Source organism: Zootoca vivipara, chromosome 3 (assembly GCF_965207765.1).
Source record: "Zootoca vivipara chromosome 3, rZooViv2.hap1.1, whole genome shotgun sequence".
NCBI lineage: Eukaryota > Metazoa > Chordata > Lepidosauria > Squamata > Lacertidae > Zootoca > Zootoca vivipara.
Window position 1 is genome coordinate 88,421,814 of NC_142586.1, and position 24,259 is coordinate 88,446,072.

The window sequence follows — 24,259 nt, forward strand, 5'->3', positions numbered from 1 at the left end:
CAGGTCGTTATCTATTAAGATCCACTTGCTTCCTTCCCTTGGAAGGGCTTTGGTGGCAAAGCTGAAGAAGCCCTGCATGCACTCTGGCTTCATTCCTGCGGCTAAACCACACATTGAATGGAGTCCCTGGCTTTTCTTTAGCGACAGGTGTGCGGGAGTCCCAACAATTATTGGGGTGGTAGCATGAGAAGCGGGGCTATTAGATTTCTCCTTTTCCTCCCCAGCAATGACTTTCCTGAAAAAGTCATTGCTGGGGAGGGCCTTTTCACCAGGCCGAGTTCAAGGTTTAACTACTTGTATATGAAGCCCTTAATGGCTTGGGGCCAGTTTACTCATGCGATCACTTCACCCTGTAGGTGCCCATTCGACCACTTCAGTCTATGGACTCTGCACTGTTACAGGCATCACAACTGTAAAAAAACTGCTATTTGAGTATCACACAACAACTTTGGAACTCCCTGCCTGTTGACATCAGGCGGGTGCATTTGCTGCACACTTTTTCACGCTTAAAACTTTTTCGTTTGGGCAAGTCTATCTACACATGTAGGTGTTGATTTGTTTTAATTTCTCTTTACGGTTCGTTTTAATCTCTCTTTACGGTTCGTTTTAATTATTACTAAATGCTTTTCACTGATCACCTTAATATTTCTTGTAAACCACTCAAAGGTTTTATTACAATCCAGCGGCACATACATTTTTGCTAACAAATCCATGAAATACCCCTGGCACGGCTGGGAGGGTTAGCAGGAAGGAGGAGGAAGAGGAGGTCCCATTGGTGCCAATGGGATTATTTTCTTAACCCTTATAGCCGCATGGAGCCCTTGAATTTTGTCATGATCATGGCCGGGGGCGGAAAGGATAAACCTTCCCTCCCCACCCCCCTCTCTCGCAATTCCAGTTGGGCCTCCAACCCCCCACGGCTGCAATTAAAGAAAAAACAAGAGATTTGGAAACCTGCTACATATTAGTCATGTGCAGCTCTGCCTCCACACAACCCCTGCACTTTAGCTGTATGCCTATTTTAAAGGAGCATTTTCACAGACTGCACAACCACCACCATTATAATTACTCATTTTTTGCAAATTTGTAGTGTAAGCAGGAATCTTAAATTTGCCAGCTACTCACCTCCCAGCCGAGGAATTATTTTTCTCACCGTGGGCTAACATATCTAATACCCTTTCAGAAAAAAATCTCATTTATTCTATTGCTTTATAGTATTTTTTTTAAAGCATACTGTACTATTGCAGCTCTGTAGGGGCATGGGGACTGCAGCACATGAAACTGAACTTCCATCCAGACCACCCCCTGCTCACCCTCAAAATCAGCTGTGGGGGGCTGGCGCAGATTTTGGAGATACCTGGTGGGAAGAGAGGAAACAGAAGCCCTGTTACGCCAGTGGAAGCATGCTGGCGCAGCAGTACGTCAAAACCATGATTATTCTTCGCTACGATTGCAACATCTCTGGCAAACTGGAATCTCACACATTCATCATCTGCTCACCTCCTGGGAGAGGAATTTTGTTTCACCTTGGGCTAATATAACCAATGCATTTTCACATTCATTTACACGCTAAACTAAAGCAGGAGGCCAGGCGTCTCAGGGTTATCGCAATGCTATGCAAGCTGACTTGGGAGCAAGTCCAACTGAGATCAGTAGTAAACACAGATAGGATCAGGCTGTGCGTGTCCTGCTCCCAGTCAAATTGTTCACATCAGAAATCAAAGGCCCTGGGCTACTGAGTCTCAGGAGAGACTCCCACATGTGTATTACTGGGATTCCTGAAAAATATATGGCACTAAGTGTAAAAACCATATCTATCGGAAAATGTCCTGTTGCACAGCAAAAGACTCCAGAGGAGATCACCACTAGTTGGTTTGCTTTTTTCAAATATATAGCTGATGGGCTGCAAGGGTGTCCATGAAAGGCTGCACAAGGTAATCTGTTGAGAAGTAGAAGATCAAGCCAAAGGTGATGGAGATGGGGAGGGCAGGTAACGCTTTCTTGAATACTGCCAGCAGCAAAAGAGTTAAACACAGGCCCTAAGGAGGAGGAGGAGAAAAACGTTACTCAGAAGAAGGCCGGGTTATTCCCCCCCTTAAGAGATTAAAAAACCAATAGATAAAATACTGTAAGTGTTTTGCAGCATCTTAAAAGACTAAGGTCAAAATCCCAACACACATATTTTATTACTATTTTATTATCTATTCAATTTATACACCGCTCTATACCCGGAGGTCTATGTACAAATTCAACAGGTCTTTCTTTGTTTTGCTGCTATTTTGTTAATGTTGTTAATATTGTTTTATAGGTATGAATACTGTCGCGTTTTGCGAATCCTATGATTTTTGGTGTAACTGTGATGTTTAGCTTTTCATTTAGTTGTTTTGTTAATAGAGTTACACAGATGGGAATTGTTTTAATTAGGATTTGTGATCGTTTCACTGATGATTTGTTATGTATTTTATACGATTTATGCTGTATTTGTGATGTTCCGTAATGCTATTTTTATCTTTTGTTTGTAAGTCGCTTTGGGATTTATTTGAATAAAAAGCGGCATAGAAATATAATCAATCAATCAATCAATCGACCATCGCCAACCTAGCACCCTCCAGGTGTTGTCTGACTCCAAACTCCCATCAACCCCAGCCAACATGGCCGAGTTCTTGTGGGGCGAGTTCTCACCTTTTAGGGGATGGACCCCGTGTGGGCAGGCATCTTCCGCAGCTGAAATCGATTCAGCTAGCCTGGCTTTATGGCATAACATCAAGACATAACCTATCGTTTTCACTTACTATCAGGATGGCTACGAAACAAGCCAGAGTTGTATTCCAGTCACCGCTAGCAGTGGCGGCTGCTTTGCCCACAAGTACACTGTAGAATATGAAGTCCCCAAGGCCCAATTTGACGCCTCCTGTTTAGAAGGGAGGGAAAGAACGGATTCCGTCAACTCTATGGAATTGCTATTCTGACAAGAAATGCAGTGCCGTTATCACCAACCATTCTCCACTGTTATCGGGGCCAAAATCATCATGGCATTTGCAGCTCTCTAGTGGGTGGGGAAAGAGAACGCTGATCTAGAGAAACTGGATCAAGTTTCTTATACTTTACATCAGGGGTCAGCAACCTTTTTCAGCCATGGGCCGGTCCACCGTCCCTCAGACCATGTGGTGGGCCAGATTATTTTTTGGGTGGTGGTGGTGAACGAATTCCTATGCCCCACAAATAACCCAGAGATACATTTTATATAAAAGCACAGATTCTACTCATGTAAAAACACCAGGCAGGCCCCACAAACAACCCAGAGATGCATTTTAAATATAAGGACACATTCTACTCATGTAAAAACACGCTGATTCCCGGACCATCCGCGGGCCAGATTGAGAAGGCGATTGGGCCGCATCCGGCCCACGGGCCTTAGGTTTCCTACACCTGCTTTAAATCCATTTCAGATCTGTGCCAGCATCATCAAGGGTAATTTTTTTAAAAAAGTAGGGTGCATTTTTCTGCATGTCTGTAGGACATTGCTCTTTAGCTTTTGCTAAAGCAAGAAACTGGATGCCACGAGGGAGAGTTCATAGCAAGCAATGGAAGATTGTTTTACAGAACTTCAATCCTACACGCATTTACACTGGAGTAAGTCTTGCTAAACTCGGTAGGGCTTCCTTCTGAGAAGACATACAAAGGAATGCAGTTAGTGGCCATGCAAGAGAGATACTTCTCAAGAGAAAAGGTATTTTCCTACAATTTTCCTTCTGCTTTAAAGGTGGGTTCTGGAGACTCACTCCAGACTGTGTGTAGTGTGTGTGTGTGTGTGTGTGAAGTGTGGATTTTAATTCTCCAAAGTTTTGAATCTGTATCTGATCCAGTTCATGGTCAGGCATACATAATGTCCACACAAATCATTAGGGGAAGCCTTGGGGCCATTGCCTCATGTGAATCCTAACTGAACATCACCATCTGTACTGACAAAGCAAATGATTTGTAACCATAGCATTTCCAGGACACAGGACTATTGTGGAAAAAGCACTGGAATGCATTGGAATGCAGATGTATTCCAAGACTCCTCCCAGGAATAATTTTAATTTAATTTCCTAGACATTTTTCACAAACTCTCAAATTCACTTCTAAAAGCACACAATACAAAAATCCTTCAAAGCGCGCGCGTGCACACACACACACACAAAAGCAAACCCCTCCACCCCCCAGATATAAGCTTCATCACCAAATGATCCTCTATCAGCTGATGCAGAAACTGACACTCAAAAATGCCAGGGAGATGTTAAGAACTCTGCCATAGCCCCAAACCTTTCCATTCCAATTCATGGCATGTAACTTGGCATAAATTAGTACAAAAGGGCCAAAGAGAGTAGAGCTGCTTTGGGTACAAGATCTCATGTTAAGCAGCTGGTATCTCTATTTGAAAGCTTTCACATAATATAGGCTAGTAAAGACCTCCAACCTGAAGCCTTTGGAAGCTGCTTCTAGCCAGAGGGTGGCATTTGGCTATAGGGACCGATGGACTCAATCTGAAAGGAGCTTCCTATATTTTAAAGATACTAGAGCAGGCTTCACCAACCTTGTGCCCTCCAGATGTTTCTAACTACAACTCCCATCAGCACCAGCCAGACACATGTGGAAGACACCAAGCTGGTGAAGAGAATGTCCAAGTTCGTATTTCGTATAAATACCAGCAAAGTGGCCATAAAAGGGTCTCAACTTACTTTCCTCCTCCTCTAAGGGAGGATCGATCGGATGGTCTGTTCTTGAATTCCTCATGTCAGTATCGGCTGGCTCAGGGTAAGAACCGTCATCATGGTTCCGTGCTCCTTCTGCTGAGAAGACCAAAAGCCACCCGCAAAAATTCAGTACATACAATTATTGGAGATATAGGCACACAAGCACATCTTATAAGCTGGGAGTCTTCTACAGACGGTTGTAAGAAAGAGTCCGTATATGTCAAAACATTTCCAGGCAAGGATTTCCATACAATATTTATATACCACTTTTCCCCATCTTAATTTGATGAAGCAGTTCACAGCACAAAGTGAAGCCAAGAATAATGAAAGTATCCTAAACACAGACATACCAGAATTATATCAATGAAAGCAAATCGATGAAGGCTGGAAGAAGAAGCAGCCTTAATACCGCATTGGCCCAAATATAAGGCCAATAAGGCTTTAAAATTCGGGAGGGGGGGTTGAGAATTTTTTTAAAAAATACCCAAATATAAGCCGCTCCATTCCTCACTGCTCCTGGCTACATACTGGGGGGGGGGGGCTGCTGCGCTGTGTTGCCAATGGCCCTTCCCCTTCCTCGCTCTCTCCCTTCCCAGCCTTGGGGGAGAGGACAGGGAACTACACGCGGGGTGGGCGCTGCTTCACCATGTTTCTGGCACTCTTTGCCCCACTCACCTGGCTGCATACTGTAAGGTCATGAATATAAGCTGTACTTTAAGTTTTCACGGTCAGAATTTGGGGGGAAAGTGCGGCTTATATTCAGGCCAATACGGTACATCAACTCCGCAAAGACTTGATGAAATAGCATTTGAAAAGAAAAAGGGGACTACAGGTTGTTTTTATGGGGGGGGGGAACCAAGCACAACAGTAGCAAACCCTACTCCTAGTGGAAAGCATCCTAGCATCCGGAACATTTGGAATAGAATCAGGGATTCATCCGCAGATCTCAGTACTTGCCAAATAGATCTGGGTCTGAGAAAAATCTTGGGAGATTCTCACTCACACACAAGTTGTAAAAGGTGGCCCTCCTTTCATGGCCAGTGTTAACTATTTCACTGAAGTTTAGGAAGTCTAATTTCGAAAGTAGCCCCACTGTGTATCGTCGGAGTCTCAGTCAGCAAAGTACACCCACTGTTTTTGCCAACTAACAAGATATTTCAGAATGAATTCATATGCTGTTTATAAGCAAACTAGTGTTGTTCAGCCCGTTTAGAAAACGGGCGCTAGAGGATATGTGAGAGCGTGCGCGCGCGGCTGCTGGTTGGGGGAAGAGTGAGAGCGGAGGGAATCGGTGTTTCCGCGCAGGCGCGCACGCTGCTCCGTAACCCATCTCACTGAATCCTTACTTGAAATCTCGGAGCAGGACACGGGAGCGTGCGCGCGCGGGTGCTGGTTGGGAGGTTGAAATCAAGAGAGGGTTGGGCGGGGAGAAGCGGGCAGGGTCCTGCCTGCTCCTAGGCGGGGCTTCCACACCTCGTCAGTGTGTGAGGCTTGAGACAAATACTGTAAGGTACTACCATAATGAGTGGCGATAACAATTACAAAGGCAAACGGGGGCTTTCTGGGACGGTGGCAACGGAGCGGGTATCTTTTCTGCACTTGAGGGGAGCCGCGCTCATGGGAGAAAGGTGTCTCTCTTCCCCCACCTCCAGTACGACAGCGAAGTTTGTTTTGTCTTGGGGGGATGAGCCTCCCTCCCTCCTTCACACCCTGAGACGCTGACTTTCCCAGGAGCAGTCACCCGCTTTCGCCCCATTGTGAACCCGGCGGGCGGCGGCACCATCCCGACTACATCCACGGCGACCCTCCCTGCCTTCAAGACGGCTTTGTCAGAGGCACAGCGATCTGCGTCCCGAGGAGCGCATGGTGTTGGGCGGCTGGGCTGGCTGAGTGGGTGGGTGGGGGCACCGTCCCTTGACGGAGGCAGTTCCACCGACGAAATGGTAGGCAGAGGGGTGGGGGGACTTGCTGCTAGTCGCCGGTGGCCGGGGAGGGTAGGAGGGGGGGAAAGCAGCCTTCTCCTCCTCACGCTTTAGCGCAACTGCAGTGAGGTGCTTGTCCGGCCGGGAGCAGCGGTTGGCAGAGGGGTGGGGGGGTGGGGAGAGCGCGCGCGTCCAATCCCTGTGTCCCTGGTTGTCTCTGCTGTCCAATCCCTGTGTCCCTGGGGGACATGCGCAGTGACCCAGGGACACACGGGTTGGACGCAGGGACAACTTGGACATTATTATATAGGATGAAGACTTAAAAATAAAACAAAACAGAGAATGCATAGGTCACCTTGATTCCGTGTCGCTTCAGAAGACCTCCTTCGTGCAATGTCTTGTTTTGCCATTCCCACAGTCCACATCATAGTAGCTATAGAGCAGAAAGGAAAATAATAAATGACTAAGCTCCATATTCCACAATGCATTGCAGGTAGTTAGACTTACCCATCAGTACAGTGGTAGTTTGGTTCTTGAACTTAATCAGTTCAGGAAGTCCGTTTGACTCCCGAAACCATTCGTAAACCAAGGCGTGGCTTCTGATTGGCTGCAGGAGCTTCCTGCATTCAAGCGGAAGTCGCGTCGGACGTTTGGCTTCCAAAAACATTTGCAAACAGGAACACTTACTTCCAGGTTTGCAGTGTTCGGGAGCCAATTTGTTTGACATCTAAGCCGTTCAGGGACCAAGGGACCACTGTACATAGATTGCGTGCACTGGGAACTATTTTGCCCAATCCATCAGTTTGTTATTCAAAAAATTCTCCAAACTAAAGAAACACAAAGTTTTGTTAAGCCAAAACAGATTTTTCATTTTGAAGCAGAACTTCTGCTGGCTGTGTTTGGACAACTATCCAGAGCTTCATAAGCTGAGCAATTCCATTTATGAAGCTTTTTAGCAAAACAAACCATGGTTTATGAAGCTACGGATGAGAAACAGGACCATTTTTGCAACAGCTGAAGCACAAAGACCACAGCATACATTAGGCCAATTTCCCCCCATTATGTGCAAACCAGGGAACCGAGAAAGTGTCACCTTTTTGGTGGCAGCTGCAAGCTTGCCACCCTCGTCAGGGCTTGCTTTTATGTGCAAGTGTCAAGGTCTGTTGGAACTACCTCAGGCTGCCCACAGCTGTGTCCTGTTCATCAAACAGCTGTACTTCACATTCTCAGTTCCAGGCTCTTTATAGCAAGTGTGGGGAACCTTTGGCCCATAGCTGCCAAGTCTCCCGTTTTCCCCAGGAAACCCCCGTTTTTCCAGCTGTCCCCAGCCAAAAAAACAGATTTTTTTGTTTTTTCCTGGTTTATTCTGGCACGGTGGCCATTTTGGAACTGGGCGGAGCATGCTCAGAAGCGACTTTTGATGCTGCTATGCCCACTTCCAAAATGGCTGCAGCACGACTTCTGGTGCAGCGACCATTTTGGAACTGGGCACAGCAGCATCAAAAGTCACTTCTGAGCATGCTCCGCCCAGTTCCAAAATGGCCGCCGCGCTACTTCTGGTATGCTACTTCCGGTCAGGTCCCTTATTTTTCAGAAAGGAACTTGGCAGGTATGCTTTGGCCCAGCAGATGTTGCTAAAATACAACACCCATCACCCTGGCCATTAGCTTGGTGGAGCTAATGGGCACTGTAGTTCAGGAATATCTGGAGGATCAAATGTTTCCTGTATTGGATGTTGTTGTTGTTGCTGTTGTTTGAATTTATATACCGCCCTATAGCCTACCTGGAGGTCTCAGGGTGGTTCACAGAAAAGATCAACATAAAAACCACAATACAGTATATATATAATCAAAATTAAAAAAACAACCCAATAACACCCCCCCAAGAGCCACATTTTAAAAGGGCAAAGGGTGTCAATCAAGTCAACCAAAGTCCTGGTTAAAAAGGAACGTTTTTGCCTGCAGCTGAAAGGTGTATAATGAAGGCGCCAGGCGAACTTCCCTGGGGAGAGCATTCCATAGATGGGGAGCCACTGCAGAGAAGGCCTGTTCTTGTGTTGCCACCCTCTGCACCTCCTGAGGAGGAGGCACACAAAGAAGGACCTCAGAAGATGATCTCAGGGTCCGGGTAGGTTCATATGGAAAGAGGCGGTCCTTGAGGTATTGCGGTCCTGAGTCAATGTTGCTACACTGCAGGATATATTCTGCAATGGACGCCCCTACACCCCCTCTGTTTTACTCACACGAATAAATAAGTGCCGGAAATATGGGCTCATTTCTCTCTTGCGCTGTTTCCACTAACATCCTGAGCGGCCCCTTTGGGCATAAGACAGCCACCAAGTCTGGAAAGGGAGAGAGAGAGAGAGAGAGAGAGAGAGAGAGAGAGAGAGAGAGAGAGAGAGAGAGAGAAATCAATTTGATCCCAAATCACTTCATAAGTATTTCATTTTCCTGCCATTTAGCAGGTCATTTTTTCCTACTTTTTTTTTTTTTTAAGTATGCATGGCAGACGTATTTCAGTCACTGCAGTGTAAGGAGTTGTTCTATTTATAGATATGCCCTCTTGGCAGCTTACAAGATAAAATAATCAAAAATCAAATCATGAGCAGCAAATTAAAAACACACAGCTATAAAAAAACTTTGAAAAATAGAAAGCAGGGGAACGCAACTCCATGGCATTGAATCAGAACAGAGAAATAAAAATTATCAGAGCTACTGCAGTGCTACCCCACCAAATAAATTGCAAGTCCTGGGAAAACAAAAGAGATCTTTACCTAGTGCCAGACAGACACTTAAGGTAGATATCAGGCGGGCCTGTCTAGGAAGACCTCTTGCAGACACAGGGCCAATGCTGAAGAGGTGCTTACATACATGGCCACTGTCCAAACCTCATTGGTTGGGAGAATTTGAAAAAGGGACCTTGGGCAACAACCTCAAGGCATGGGAAGGAACCAGAGGGTGAGGAGCTAGCATTTGGTTCAGATGAATCTGAAACTGGGTCTTTCAGAGATTCAACCCTTGTCCAGAGTGAAGTGGGTGTCCTCCAAAACAGCCTAAAGCAACTTGGATCCTTCTCAAACCTTTGGGACCGATTCAGAGACACACAGACTGTGTGTAGATAAAAAACAGGGAGGGGAGAGGGAGAGAAGGGGGAGTAGTTTTGTCACTGATAAACCTACACTTAAAAAGTAGGTGTAGGGTGGCCACATGAACTATGGTTGTTGGGTTCAGGCATAACTCTAACTATACTTGGATCAAACCATGGTTCAATAGACAACAAAAAAGTGATGGGTCTCTCCTCTTTACTTCCATTCACAGAACGTTACAGGGGAGGGATATAGAAGGAATGTTATCTGTTGACAGTTTGTGTCAAAAACATAAACAGAGCTTCCCAACTTCTTCCATTCATCATGATTCCCTAATCCCTGCACCGATCTTTATGATATTTTTCCAGCTTTCTTTCTAGGAAGCCTTCTACAATGCTTGCAGAGGAAGCTGATGTGTCAAGGAGGAGATCTCGGGCCCATTAAAAGGACAAAAACAACTTATCAATTATTTTATTGTCATCCAGGTGCAAATTCGCTGTGCATGCAAAAGCGAATGTCCCCTGTTGAATCCTGGAAAGCCCCTGCTAATCAGTGTGGACAGGACTATGCGACTCGATACAAGCCAGGTTCCCGAGGGTTCCTCTCTCAGCCATCCTCCTGAAAAACACTGTGATGGAAAAGGGGCCACTAGCTGACTACGAAATATTGCTGGTACAAACACCGATTTAGGCTAGCTCCTATGAGTTTCCTTTTCCTAGCTAAAGAATGTGATGAAGAATAGAAACGGAAAATGATCACCCTGAAATCTCTTCCATTACCCAGAAATCTCTTCCATTACAGACGTACCGTAAACCGATATGCCTCCCAGAATGACCCAGGCTGACCACTCAGGCAGATACTTAATGAAGACTAAAGCCATCAAGGCACTGATCATTATGAGATAGGCTTGCTGGAGGTGCAAGGGCCCCTTCCAGTGGATGCAAATCATCCCAACGGCTCCAAAATTCCAAATGAAGAAGAACAGAGTGGGATAATCCATGGCCACATTGTAGGTCTTTAGCACTTCACTGCAGAACAAAACGAAAAAGAAGTTTAGTCAAGGAAACAAGTAACAACAAGAATAATGATGTTGTTATTTGTACCCTGCCCACCTGAGACTGAGTTGCCCCAGCCACTCTGGGTGGCTCGCAAAGTACCGTAACCACTAGAAGACAACATGACAAACAATGCAATGAGGATTTTGCCCTGATGTAAAACAGATCTTTTTGTTATTATCAAACACTCGGAAGTCAGAAACGCATGCTAATTTACTGACACAGTCATTGGCTGGTCTCTACCTTCTGTCTAGCCCTGCTGAGTTGCTAAGGATCAACCACTTACTCACACTTACCCAAGGTAGATGTAGGTGAAGAGGAACAGCAGCATCAGAGATGAGAGAATGAGCCAGCCATGAATGAACTGTTAAAACAGAAGACAGTGGTACATGTGGTTGCTTTGCACAGATATATAAAAGAAGTGCCCCTCTCCTCAGCTAGTTTTTTAACCATACTGCTTGTTTTTCAGGCTATTGCTTGGTTTGCATATACTGTAACATGAAGCCATGGCTTGTTTTGGCAAAGTGTGGTTTGTCTGAATTTCTGAATCCAACCCAAAGCGTTTTGTTTATTAGCATCAAACTATGATGTGAAGCCATTGCTTTTTTGGGTGTCTATTGAACCATGGCTTGAACAAAGTACAGCCTGAACCCAACAACCATGGTTCATTTAGCCACCCTATCCCAAACACTTGCAACACCACAGAAACACCAAGCCAAGAGCAGCTGGAAAACAAAATAGGCTTTGGACAAACCATGGTTAAAGCACACCATGGCTTAGACCTGTGTGCCAAAGACTTTGAACATGCGGCTTCCCTCTTGAGGTGTTTTGTTCCTCCTCTTTCCAGGGCTTCCTTGACATCATCAAGAGCAATGAAACAGATGCACCTACCATCCATCAGGCTTTAAGGCACATTTGCTTTACGGAAACATTTCTGATGCAGCAATCAGGAAGTGCAAGAAACGGAAAGATGAAACTAGAAAGTCCTGGATTGTGTGGGAATAGTAACCTTTTGGCTCAGAGTGACTTTGAGCAAAGCTCAAAAATGTGAAAGGTCAGTGTATATTCATGAGGTTTTTCAATGTCTTGCTCAGGGATGGGGAACCTGTGGCTCCCCAAATTGTGTTCAACTGTAAGTCCCATCATGCCTGACCACTGGCTGGGGCTGATGGGAGTTGGAGTCCAACAACATCTGTGAGGACCACAGGGACAAAAGGTTTCCAATCTTTCTGCTCCAAAGTACTTGTCACGAGATCTCCATATTACAGGTCCCAGGAATCTTTGGACCACATTCTCTTCAGTTCAGAGGCACCCTGGTGTGCTCCTTGCTTGGGTGCCAGTGTCATCATTTTATACTTGGCTTGCACTTTTCTCCCACACACTCCACTGGTTTCTTCTCTCCACTGGAGTTAACGGTCCCAAGCCCTTCCCCGTCTTCTTCCTTGCCTTCTCAGCATGTGGCCTGAAAGTGACACGCGCTATTTGGCCTATCGGTTCAGGGGACACAGAACAAACAAACTGATTCATAGAAACTAGGTGGCAACCTCTCTTGGTGATCTGATCCCTTCTCTTTTGAAATTTGCCCATTTGGATGGCCGCAGGTTCCCCATGCCTGTACTAGCCTACATCAACCTCCTATTATATGAATTTACTGCGATTTAGGAAGCCTGCAGGGATCGCCCAGATACTGTTTAAACACAACTCTTTGCGAAGGGATGCATTTGCTATGTATTACCTAAAGAGGCGCTTGTGCTTTCTTCAAGTGCTTCTTCCTGTTCTTTCATTAAATCCTTACAACATTCAATTACCTTCTCTTTGATAAAGTGCCTGAGCTTTATTAAGTTCTTGGGAGGTCATCCAAAATAACTAATAAACCAGATGAACAACTGGTCACAGTCTCCTTTTAGAGAGAGAGAGAAAGCTGTTGCGCAAGCACTCTTTGGTGTCTTCTGAAGACTTGCCATCTCCCAACTTCTCACTCTTCATAATGAACTGCTGGATATTTTCCTTGATGCACTTGGGATTGTTTAAAGAGGAGGTCTGTACAATTTCTGACCTCCCCGCTGGACAGAGCCCACCAGATATGTACTGTAGCTTGCCAAGCTCTGTTTTCGTAATCCCAGGCAGACAGCAAGGACAGGCAGTTTAATCAAGTCCCTTGTGGACCACCATATATGGCAGGTGGGCTGCTCTTTGCTCGATGGGTTACAAAATGTGCAGGCCTGTTTTAAAAAGACCAATTTCATGCTTCAACACAATCAAGTTTCTTGACCTATTTTGGAATGAAGTGGTCTTTCATTTTGCCTTTTAAAAAAATTGATTCATGTGCCATGAAGAAACTCTTTTGAAGCTCCATGTCAGTCTAATCCCATGGAAATGGCTTGTTTACCCAAACCCATTTGAAATATTGTGGACAGGCACAAAATGATGTATCCTGCAACGTTCTTAATATCTGTAGGGTTGTCAGCAAAAACCACACTATTACCAGTTATTAGATGACCATACATTCCATGTTGCTGAATATAAAAATCGGACTCCCTTCTTGCCTATGACCAAATTATCAGTCCTTTCAGTTAAGGAATGAGAATCCCTAATTTTTTGGAAGGGGAGTTTTGAGACTGCATGATCACCATTGTACTATGCAAGGCGCAGTATCAGTCCAACCCTTCTCACTCAGAACTCTGGCCACACAGGGAAATAAACAGACAGGGTTAAAAGATATGTTTATGGAAGTAAGTCTGGTTCAGAAAAGATAATTAGCATATTAATTCTGAGCCTAAGCATGGAACTTGCCCAGCAATATCATGGCAGAATTTTGGAAATAGCACGTTTATGGAAGTAAGTCTGGTTCAGAAAAGATAATTAGCATATTAATTCTGAGCCTAAGCACGGAAGTTGCCCAGCAATACCATGGCAGAATTTTGGAAACAGCACAATGCATCTTTGGCTCTTAAAATAACATTATAAAAGCTAAGGGGGAAGTCTGAAAGGGCTCTCACCATAGAGAGAGCCTGAGGTGAGTGCCTAAATCAAATGATTCTGCAGGTTTTCAATGTTCTTCTGTTTGTAGTGAAGAAAAGCTGGTTGTGGAAGGTATCTATTGGCTAGTGCTTATTATACCAGATGTGGTGTTGGTGACATGCTATTGGACTACAACTCCCATCATCCTCAATCACTGTCCATGCTGGCTGGAGCTAATGCAAGTTGAAATCCTACATCTATTAGGCACCAAGGTTGTTGGCTACCCTGGCATATGGCATCACCAACACACTTCCCTCCCTGGAAAAGTTCTGGAATAGTTTGTAAGTTGTTCATGGGTGATACCTCTAGAAATATATCTAAACTGCTTTAAAAAAAATATCTGAGCCTTTGAAAAAATAAAAATGTGAGCAATACACTTGAATGGAGGAGCAAAAACACATGACTGGTTTCTGACTTACAGGTATACAAGGCAAATTGAGAAGATCCATTGTGAGGACCGCTAAAATGGTATGTCTGTTTTCATCGCTTGCAAATCTTAGGCCATCGCCTTACCTTGTAACAACGGTACTTGTATAATAGAACCAAGAAGATCGTCATTACTACTATGACACTGATCATGATTATGGTATTCAGCACAGAGTTCAAGAGACGCTGGCCCACGTTGGGCGTGTCTTCCGTAAATGGGGTATAAATCCTGCAAGAAAAGCATAGCATGTCTTTTTTTCTTTTTTCTTTTTTTAAAAAGTGGTTTTGCTCTGGCACAAATCAATCATCGACACAAATCCAGCCCTCCAAGTTGTGTTGCGGATCAGCAACATACTTAAGCCAATGCAAATCCCCAACTCTAATTGACGAAAAGGTGGCAGAAACAAGGTGCATCCCTTCAAAGCTGACCCTTCCAGTAAGTAGGGATTGAGATTCGTATTGGAATAGCAAAGGGTCACAGCAAAAGCTCGAGTGAAAAGAAAGGAGGCTTGTTTGGATGTAGCCTTAAAGGCAATCACATTACCCAGGGTCAGACAAGGACTACTTACAGCTGTCCATTCTTCTCGGTGTAAAACCGCACCGACTTTATGGTTGCAACAACCACAACCATGCACAACGTGACAGGCACAAAGAGCATGATCACATGCTTCGCTCCGTATTTCAAGGTCAGCTCTTCCTCCTCACTATCCACGGCAGCGAGCACTCTGGCTATTCTTTCCGTGTCGGCCGCGTTTCCATCCGCAGTTTTGTTGGAGCTCCCGCTGCTGCCAGGGCGCCCTTTCTACAAAGGAAGAGCATGCAACAGGGGTTAGCAGCTGGCAGGTCCTGCCCTCCCGAGAGGGTCCTATACCTGGATCACCAGTTGCCCGCCCAAGTTACCCTGCCTCCATCCATCCCACTCTGCTCATCTGCTCAATTGCCAACCTACCCAAGTTCATTTATCCCACAAAAATGTAAAAAAGAAAAAAAGCATGTCCTACATACAGCAGGCATAGGCAAACTCCAGCCCTCCAGATGGTTGGGACTACAATTCCCATCATCCTTGACCACTGGTCCTGTTAGCTAGGAATGATGGGAATTGTAGTCCCAAACATCTGGAGGGCCGGAGTTTTCCTATGCCTGTTCTACAGGGTACAACTTGGAAAACAGAAGGAGCAGGCAGTGATCCTTGCCCTCGGCAATCCCTCCATTCAACAACCCACCCAAATAATTGGAGGCTTTGGTGTGCACAGGGCTTGCCTATGTTCTGCCACAGGGATGAGGAACCTTCTTTCAGACAGAGGTCCATATTCCCTAGTGGGCTATCTTTTGAGGAGGGTGTGTGTGTGTCGCATGACAGGAGTGGGCAGAAGCATAGGCAAAACACAGGTGGGACTCTTACCTTTGGACTATAAGCTACATTCCAGCCATGCAACAGTCAGAGGTTCTCTCTCCTCCCCCCCCCCCCCACAAAATTTGATGCTCCAGGTAAGCAAGATACTTTTGCTCAGTTTAATTGGTACACATTCGGAATGTGATATTCCAGCTAGAAAAAAGCACGTCCAGAAAAAAGGAAGGTGTAGTGCTAGTGAAGGCTGTGGCCTGGGGAGAGTCCAGAAGGCTACATTTGGTCACCAGACCATCTCTGTTCTAGAGAATTTGAGCAACCCCCAGCTCCTCTTAACAGGAATACAGTGGTACCTCGGGTTACAAACGCTTCAGGTTACAAACTCCGCTAACCCAGAAATAGTACCTCAGGTTAAGAACTTTGCTTCAGGATGAAAACAGAAATCGTGCTCCGGCGGTGTGGTGGCAGCAGGAGGCCCCATTAGCTAAAGTGGTGCTTCAGGTTAAGAACAGTTTCAGGTTAAGAACGGACCTCCGGAACGAATTAAGTTCTTAACCAGAGGTACCACTGTACCGTCTCCACCTTAAGTCACTCATTCTAAGGCTTAAAAAAAACCCACACAGATAAGTGACTCAGGAAGGCATATGCAGGAAGAACCCGCATAGAGGACAAGATCAGTGTTTTACAAAGTGTTCCTTCTTCCCAGAAGTGGAATATACACCTACCCTGTGCGGGAGTGTCTCTCCTGATTCCGGTGCTTGTGTGTCATCTTGGTAAGAAGGCAGAAGGGGGCTCTCAGCCGACATCAAGGATGTTCTCTCGTTGCAGGGTTCCTCCTCACTGTCTGAGTTGTTCATGAAGGTGATCATGCTCCCTTCTTCACAGAGAACCTTGCAGTGCTATATTAGAGACCCACAAAAGGTTGAGCCGTGGGAGAATGGCAAGAAAAAGTCAATTTCATGACACCTAAGAACTTATTTTGAGCACAGCCCACATAAGGCTACTTACACATAACCAAAGCACAATACAATTTACAACGAAGAAAAACTAGGCAATTTATACGCATCGGCACAAAACTTCAGGGGAATCCCCACTTACACAGGGGTTCCACCTGTACAAGTGGGGGTTCCCCTGTTCCACACACACACCCCTGCAGAGTTTTTGGTGCATGTGTCAGAGGATGCCTGTGTAAGTTTCAGCAGAGTAAAACATAAAAACACCCTATGGGTGATATTCAATGTTAGTCCTACACAGAGTAGACCCATTGAAGTTCATGAATGTGATTAACTTAGACCCACCAAAATTAATGAACCTGTTCTAAGGACTTAAGGGAAAGGGTAAAGGGACCTCTGACCATTAGGTCTAGTCGTGACCGACTCTGGGGTTGCGGCGCTCATCTCGCGTTATTGGCCGAGGGAGCAGGCGTACAGCTTCCAGGTCATGTGGCCAGCATGACAAAGCTGCTTCTGGCGAACGAGAGCAGCACACGGAAACGGCGTTTACCTTACCGCCAGAGCGGTACCTATTTATCTACTTGCACTTTGACGTGCTTTCAAACTGCTAGGTTGGCAGGAGCTGGGACCGAGCAACGGGAGCTCACCCTGTCGCGGGGATTCGAAGCGCCGACCTTCTGATCGGCAAGCCCTAGGCTCTGTGGTTTAACCCATAGACCTAGGACTTAGTGGAATACAAAAACATTTTAAATTTAAGCTCATCAATCACAAGTCTAAAACAGGAGGTCAGCCTAAATAGAAAGGATTTAAAAACTCTTTTAGATATAGCTAGAACTAGCAATGCCAAATTATATTTTCCATTGTCAGAGGCACTGTGACAGGGAAGCACCCATGTATCTTGTGAATCTTATGCTAAACTAATCCACACTCTGGAACTGTATTTTGTGCCACTTAAAAGTTCATATATACATATAAATATAAGACACACAGAGAGAGGTGCTCATTTTTTGGCAGGAGTAGTGGAACACAATTTGAAAAAGCCTTGAGGCAAAAGAATATAGGAATTCTGAGTTCCACAGTTCCAAAGATAGACCGACTGGTTTGGAAAAGGATTAATGGCACTTCTGAAGAAAGGAAAGCCGGACAACATCCCGGAGGTTCAGGATGTGCTTCGAGTGTCTTGATGGGGAATATGTGGTAACTACTACCCACCTAGAAGAGGGACGCAGGTGGCGCTGTGGTCTAAACCACAGAGCCTAGGGCTTGCAGATCAGAAGGTCAGCAGTTCAAATCCCCATGATGGGGTGAGTTCTGCTCAGTCCAGCTCCTGCCAACCTAGCAGTTCAAAAGCACGCAGTGCAAGTAGATAAATAGGTACCGCTCCGGCAGGAAGGTAAACGCCGTTTCTGTGCGCTGCTCTGGTTTCGCCAGAAGTGGCTTAGTCATGCTGTCCACATGACCCGGAAGCTGTCTGCGGACAAACATCGGCTCCCTTGGCCAGTAAAGCAAGATGAGCGCCACAACCCCAGAGTCATCCGTGACTGGACTTAACTGTCAGGGGTCCCTTTACCTTTACTACCCACCTAATCTCCCTTCCCCAATCACCTGCCTCTCAGAGAAAAGCAAGATCCTTTTGCTGAAAAACCACTGGTGCTCATCTAGATATGCCTGTGGCAGTGGGGCGGATGGGGAGTTGCAATCAAAGAAACACACTTAAACCAAGGGTTGGGGAAAGGAAACCTTCATTCACTGAAAAGTAGTAAATTGCAAAGAAAGTTGGCCTTTTAGAATGTTTCACGGTCACGTTTTCCCTACACAAAAGAACTGGTAACATGCCCTCCAGGACTGAAGGGCATCAGCATGGACAGAGCCATACACCAGGGGTTGGCAACATGTGGCCCATGGGCCGGATGCAGCCCACGAAGACCGTTTTACCAGCCCACGAGCCACCCCCGAACCAAGCTACCTGCTCAGCGAGTCCCCCACGCAGTGCGCTAAACCAGTACAGCGTGGTGTGGGGACTCACCAAGCCCGGAAATCGCGTCTGCGCACGCGCAGATACCAGAAACCACATCGGCACACGTCCAGACGTCGAAAATCGCTTCTGCGCAGGTGCGGTTTTCAGCATCTGGGCATGCACAGAAGCGATTTCTGGCATCACGGACATGCACAGACGTGATTTCCGGCATCGCGCTGCACCATTCCGGCCCACGGACAATCTCCATGGGAGTGATCCGGCCAATGGCCAGTATACCTTGCTGACCCCGGTCATACACAGTCACACTCATCCCATCATGCCATTCCCCTTTTGTTTCCTGAAAGAAGCACACTACTGCACCAATGCGTTTAGATCCAGCTTCTGAGTGGCCTATGAGCCTAAGGTAGAGTGGAAGCTAGTGGGGAAACAACATACACGCTCCTCTCCCCCCCCCCCCCATTACAGGGTTCAGCATCCGCCCTGCCCAAACTGATTTGTGGCTATATCTTCATAACAGCCTTCTGAAAACACTTTGGAACATAATAATCACCTCACACAAAGGGAAGGAAAAAAATCACCTGTGCTGCAACTGGTTCTGAATCTCTGGATGCTATCCTTCGATACGGATTTTGTTCAGCCTAATTGTAACATTGAGCAGGGCCTCCCAAGGTTGAAATCCAGGCCTCAGAGGTTGAAATCTACTGAGAAGCAGGAAACCTAGATTCTATTCTAAGTTCTACCTGTTATCTTGCTTCATGTTGTAATCTCAAGACCAAGCAAAATGAAATATTTACACTTGTTCCCTGTTACCTGATAAGCCCAACTCACGCTCAGCTTCCTCTAAGGAAGAGATGGGGAGACACTGGGGTGATTTGCAGTTGATCGGCAAGAGTTTCCAACCTCAAGATTTCCTCTGCTGTAGGAGAGTATGAACTGGCTGCTCTTGACTATTGGCCAGTTTTATAATTTGATATATACAAATCCGATCTGTATTAACCCCGATGCAAATCTGTACTTTAATGTGCATGTCAATGTATGGCTTAGGGCAGTCTTTGCCAGTAAGTGCCCTCAAGATGTTTTGGACTACAACTCCCATCAGCCCTAGCTAGCACGTGTTGGGTTATATATGGGATATGTAGTCCAAAACAATGGGAAGGCACCCAGCTGGCAAAGTCTGGTTTCTGGGTTGTGAAGCTTGACATTAAATTCACAAATGGAGTCAGTTTTGCCTTCCCAGGTCCAGACACATTTGCTTTTGTTCCACTGTTGGCTCCAGTTGGACTGCGGAAAGTTGGACAAGGGAATCCCCTCTAGTTCAAAATATCTTATGACCAAGAAGGCTCTGGAAATGGTTGTGGGAGTCCAGCCTGGATAAGAGGAGAATGAGAGGGGATATGATAGCCATCGTCAAATATCTAGAGGGCTGCCACATGGAAGATGGAGCAAACTTATTTTCTCCTGCTCCGGAGGGTAGGACCCAAACTAATGGCTTCAAGTTACAAGAAAGGAGATTCTGACTAAACCTCAAGAATAACTTTCTGACTCCCTCAGAAGGTGCCAGACTCTCATTTCTTGGAGATTTCTAAGCAGAGGTTGGATGGCCATCTGCCATGGATGCTTCAGTTGAGATTCCTGCATTGCAGGGGGGTGGACTTGATGAGCCTTGGGTTCCCTTCCAACTTTACAATTCTGTAATTCTATCACTGTGTCTTCTTCAGCTTTGGAAAACAAAAATGAGAACATATGCTTAGAGAGCTCAAGTGTGTTGTGTCGCATTGCTGATGCTGCGCGTTTGTTTGGACGAGCAGCAATTGGCAAGGGGGGACCAACAAGCTCCCATGTGGCTTGTGATTATCAGGTGCACTGGAGTCAGGCTGACTGAAACAAACATGACAAGATTTGCTGCACTAGCACAGAAGTGGAGCAAGAAAAGGGCTCATCTACAGAGTGGTTATTTTAGAAGCGGACACAATCTGCTCCTGTTTTGCACTTACTGTACATGGTCCTTTAAATTTACAGGCAATGGGGCTTTCTTCCAGCACTTGAGCTTCTCTAACCACATGGCAAACAGGTCTAACTGTGAGACAAGCATGGAATGCACAGTTAGGCACTCCACTTCCAACTTTCTTTATAGGCCTTTTTGAGGGCCAGTCCTCACATTTCTTACCAGTACTTTTAACAGAAAAATATATATTGCAGTTCTCTCCACTGCTCCTTTAATGTTACCCTCTCTCATCTTTGACTATGCATCCTTAAAAAGGCACAAACGCGTATGACTAAATGAGTACCTCTGAGCATGAATGGAGTGCCTTTCCTCCCCACTGAGCTCCTGCAATCTGCTCCCACACAATTAAGGAAAAGGGCTTCCTCCTAGGGCAGGTGACAGGCGCCCAGGAAAGCCTCAACAGTAGCACCTTTCAATTTTAAGAACAAAATCCATTAACAGAATCCCAACGACACAATCTGTTCTGGGTAACCTTTGCACAACTTGCAATTAATGGAGTTCTCTTGCACACCATTGCTAAATTTTTATATCTACATACTATTAGCCCTACTTCGTGCTATGTCCACAGCTGGGATTGTGAGCTGCTAATTTACCCACAACTCCGGCTGGCATATCATTGCAAAAAAAAAGGCATCTTGTTTACAATGTGCCAGGTTAGAACAATGCAATCTTTAGAGAGTCAGGAGCAAGGTTACTTACTGTTCTAAAAGGTACTTTGCTTTCCCTGAAATGGTTAGGATTGACACCCAAGCAAACATTCTCAAGGTTAGGTGGAAAATGAGAGTATGACGGTCAAGCAAGGAAATCATCACAACCTACACAAGCTGAACCACCTCTCTCCCACCACATGTTCCCCTGTGGGAAAGAACATGCCTTACACCAAGTCAGACCATTGGTTGATCCAGCTCATCACTGTCAACACTAGGGCTGGGTGATATATTGCCGGAAACCAGTTTGAAGTCCATAATTTGATATTGGTTTGAGAAGTTTTGACCTGGCAATATATACAGTCGTAACTTGGATCCCGAACACCCTGGTACTTGGGACATTTTGGCCCCCGAACGCCGCAAACCCAGAAGTGAGTGTTCCGGTTTGCTAACGTTCTTTGGAACCCGAATGTCCGGCAGGGCTTCCGACTGGCTGCAGGAGCTTCTAACAGACTTCCAGAACGGATTCCGTTTGACTTCCAAGGTACGACTGTATCAAGAATCATGATGTGTGCGCACTATGCAAAAACCACAATGTGGGGAAAACTATGAAGCCAGCCAATACCTCTATATAGTTCCATCCTTATTTCAGACATCGTGAGATATTGGTATATTGTGATGATTAGCTGGTGATATATCACTATGTTGAAAACCAAATGTCACCCAACCTTAGTCAAGACTCACTAGCAGTGCCTCTCCAGGATTTTGGACATTTGATGTTGGTGACTGAATCAGAGTACCTGCAAAGCAGATGCTCTACCACTGACCTATTGCATAGCTGCCAAGTTATCCCTTTTTTTAAGGGATTTTCCCTTATGCTGAATAGGCTTCCTCGCAAGAAAAGGGAAAACTTGTCAGCTATGCTATTGCCTTTCAAATAAGGAAGGATCTTGAAATCTTGCTATATATTAACATTGCTTATTGTATTCTATGTGTGTGCATGCTCACTCTCGTAATAAACAACTTTGTTTTTTGAATAGCAGAGTAGCTTATACATGCACAGTTATACATGCCCCTCAAAAGTCAGTACTGCACTCCTCCGAAGTCTGCACCCTAGGCAGCCGCCTAGTTGGCCTAATGATAGCACCCACCCTGGTCATAGGTTAGCAGTAGCTAAGCTCACATTTTCAATGTTGTTGTTGCTATTAATTAATTAAACTCATATGCCACCCTGGAGACAACACTTTGTATAGCGTACCATAACTGTGATCAGATAAGTGTCAGCAATATACTTTTCACTTTCCTTGGATAGGAAAACAAAACATAAAACGATGATTTTGGGAGTGCTCACTTAAAAGGGCAATGCAAAAACACCCAAAATATTACTGATGGCAGAAATCAGGCATAGGCAAACTCGGCCCTCCAGATGTTTTGGGACTACAACTCCCATCATCCCTAGCTAACAGGACCAGGGGTCAGGGATGATGGGACTTGTAGTCCCAAAACATCTGGAGGGCCGAGTTTGCCTATGCCTGGCAGAAATAATAACACCCACACTGAAGAGCCTGCACTAAGAGCTTGCTGGGCATCTTTCACGAACTACAGTATACTCAAAGCAGGGAGGCATTTTAAATGTTTTACCACTCCCTGGTAAAGAGGAAGTCTGCAGGGCACAGTTCCCTCCAGCGTTCCCCACTCCTCCACGGAAGGCCCATAGCAGGGATCCACCCTTAGGGAGAGAGTCCTGGGAGATTCCCTTTCCCCCCTCTTACCTAAGGCGACCTCTTCTTCCCACCCACTCGCATCGCGGTCTTACTTTGCTGCCCGCAGCCCTTTGCACCGGATTCAGTCCAAGGCTGGAATCCTTAAAAGCAGAAAGACTCCCGGAAGTCGGGAGCTGCCGGACAGAGAGCACTCGCTGCACCGCGCCTCCGAGACCCTCACCTTGCTGGGTCGCGCCGCCCGGCCGGCCGGATTCTGCCGCGACCCGAAGCCACGAGTTCCAGGACTTCTTCACCTGGCCGCCCGGCTCCTTAACCCCTTCGACGGCTCTTCCGCTCCTGATTGGCTCCGGCGCGTTCTCTTTCTCGAAAGGCTGCTTTCGGAATGCCGCGTCTGCTCATTGACGCGGGCGGCTGCCGCTCAGGAAATGCCCACCCTCCCTCCCGCCTTCTGCCCAATGAGGAAGATGGGCAGGGCGGCAACCTACCAATGGGAAGCAAGCCTCGTCAGTATTTCCTCTGTTGGGGTGTGTGTGTGTTTTTAACAGCAACGCGTTGGGAGCCCGGTAGGGAAATGAGGCCGAATCTGTGGCTCGCGGCCATGGATGCATGAGAAGGGAGTGCAGTAGTTTTGTCACCTTCTGCAATTCCTGTCTATAAATCTGCACTGCTGGTTGATTGCATTTATGTTCTACTTTTCCTCCAAGGGGTTCAAGGTGGAAAACCTGGTTCTGCTCCCTTAGAAGACATCTGAAGGCAGCCTTGTTTAGGGAACCTTTTGATGTTTAATAGATTATTGTACAGTATTTTAATTTTCTGTTGGAAGCCGCCCAGAGTGGCTGGAGAAACCCAGCCAGATGGGCGAGGTATAATAATAATAATAATAATAATAATAATAATAATAATAATAATAATAATAATAATAATTTAATAATAATAATAATAATGTCCTCAACAGCAGCCCTGTGAGGCAGGCTGGGCAGAAAGGCAGCGACTGATTTGAACCCTGATCTCCTAGTGCCTGGTCCAACACTCTGACCATTGCACCACACTATTAATAACATATGCATGTGGCTGAGAGAGATGTATTTGTTGAGGTAGCTGTGTAGTGCATCCAATCACGAAGTTACTGAATGTATGGTCCAAAGATATGCAATAAGCTAATTGTGAGGATATCAGTTTTGTGAGTGATGCAGGGCAAATCTCAACCATGTTTACTCAAAAGCAAGCCACATGTTTACTGTATCTTCTACCGGTATTTTGTATTTTAAGGACAAGTTTGAACTGGTGGCATGTTATCGCTTCCAAGTAATAATGCTTAGGACAGCAAGTTGAGTTTGCATTTGAATCTAGAGGCCTTCA

At 45.8% G+C, this 24,259-nt stretch overlaps 1 protein-coding gene across 4 annotated transcripts; it reads right to left on the reverse strand.

The window, feature by feature from the left end:
• Positions 1-544: 544 nt before the first annotated feature.
• Positions 545-23,310, reverse strand: PSEN2 (presenilin 2). 4 transcript variants are annotated; one of them, XM_035111458.3, is made up of 11 exons: positions 23,121-23,310; positions 16,319-16,492; positions 14,815-15,047; positions 14,333-14,474; positions 11,095-11,162; positions 10,551-10,771; positions 8,901-8,999; positions 7,014-7,091; positions 4,722-4,832; positions 2,793-2,911; positions 545-2,039 (listed from the first exon to the last, which is right to left on the reverse strand). In XM_035111458.3, exons 2-11 carry the CDS (start codon positions 16,460-16,462, stop codon positions 1,884-1,886), a joined length of 1,371 nt encoding a protein of 456 aa, XP_034967349.1. In that variant the 5' UTR covers positions 16,463-16,492; positions 23,121-23,310; the 3' UTR covers positions 545-1,883. The 4 variants fall into 4 exon arrangements, with proteins under 4 accessions (XP_034967349.1, XP_034967352.1, XP_060128949.1 ...); XM_035111461.3 differs by having other exon boundaries at positions 646-2,039; positions 4,722-4,829; positions 23,121-23,284; XM_060272966.2 differs by lacking the exon at positions 23,121-23,310 and adding an exon at positions 22,949-23,017 and having other exon boundaries at positions 646-2,039.
• Positions 23,311-24,259: the final 949 nt, after the last annotated feature.

Coding starts and splice junctions, on each gene's coding strand:
- PSEN2 (XM_035111458.3), bottom strand. CDS start 16,462: ATGATCACCTTCATGAACAACTCAGACAGTGAGGAGGAACCCTGCAAC. Junction 4,833..7,013: donor TGAAGCGACACGGAATCAAG/GTGACCTATGCA, acceptor TGGTCTTCTCAG/CAGAAGGAGCACGGAACCAT. Junction 2,040..2,792: donor GTTTCGTAGCCATCCTGATA/GTAAGTGAAAAC, acceptor CCTCCTCCTTAG/GGCCTGTGTTTAACTCTTTT.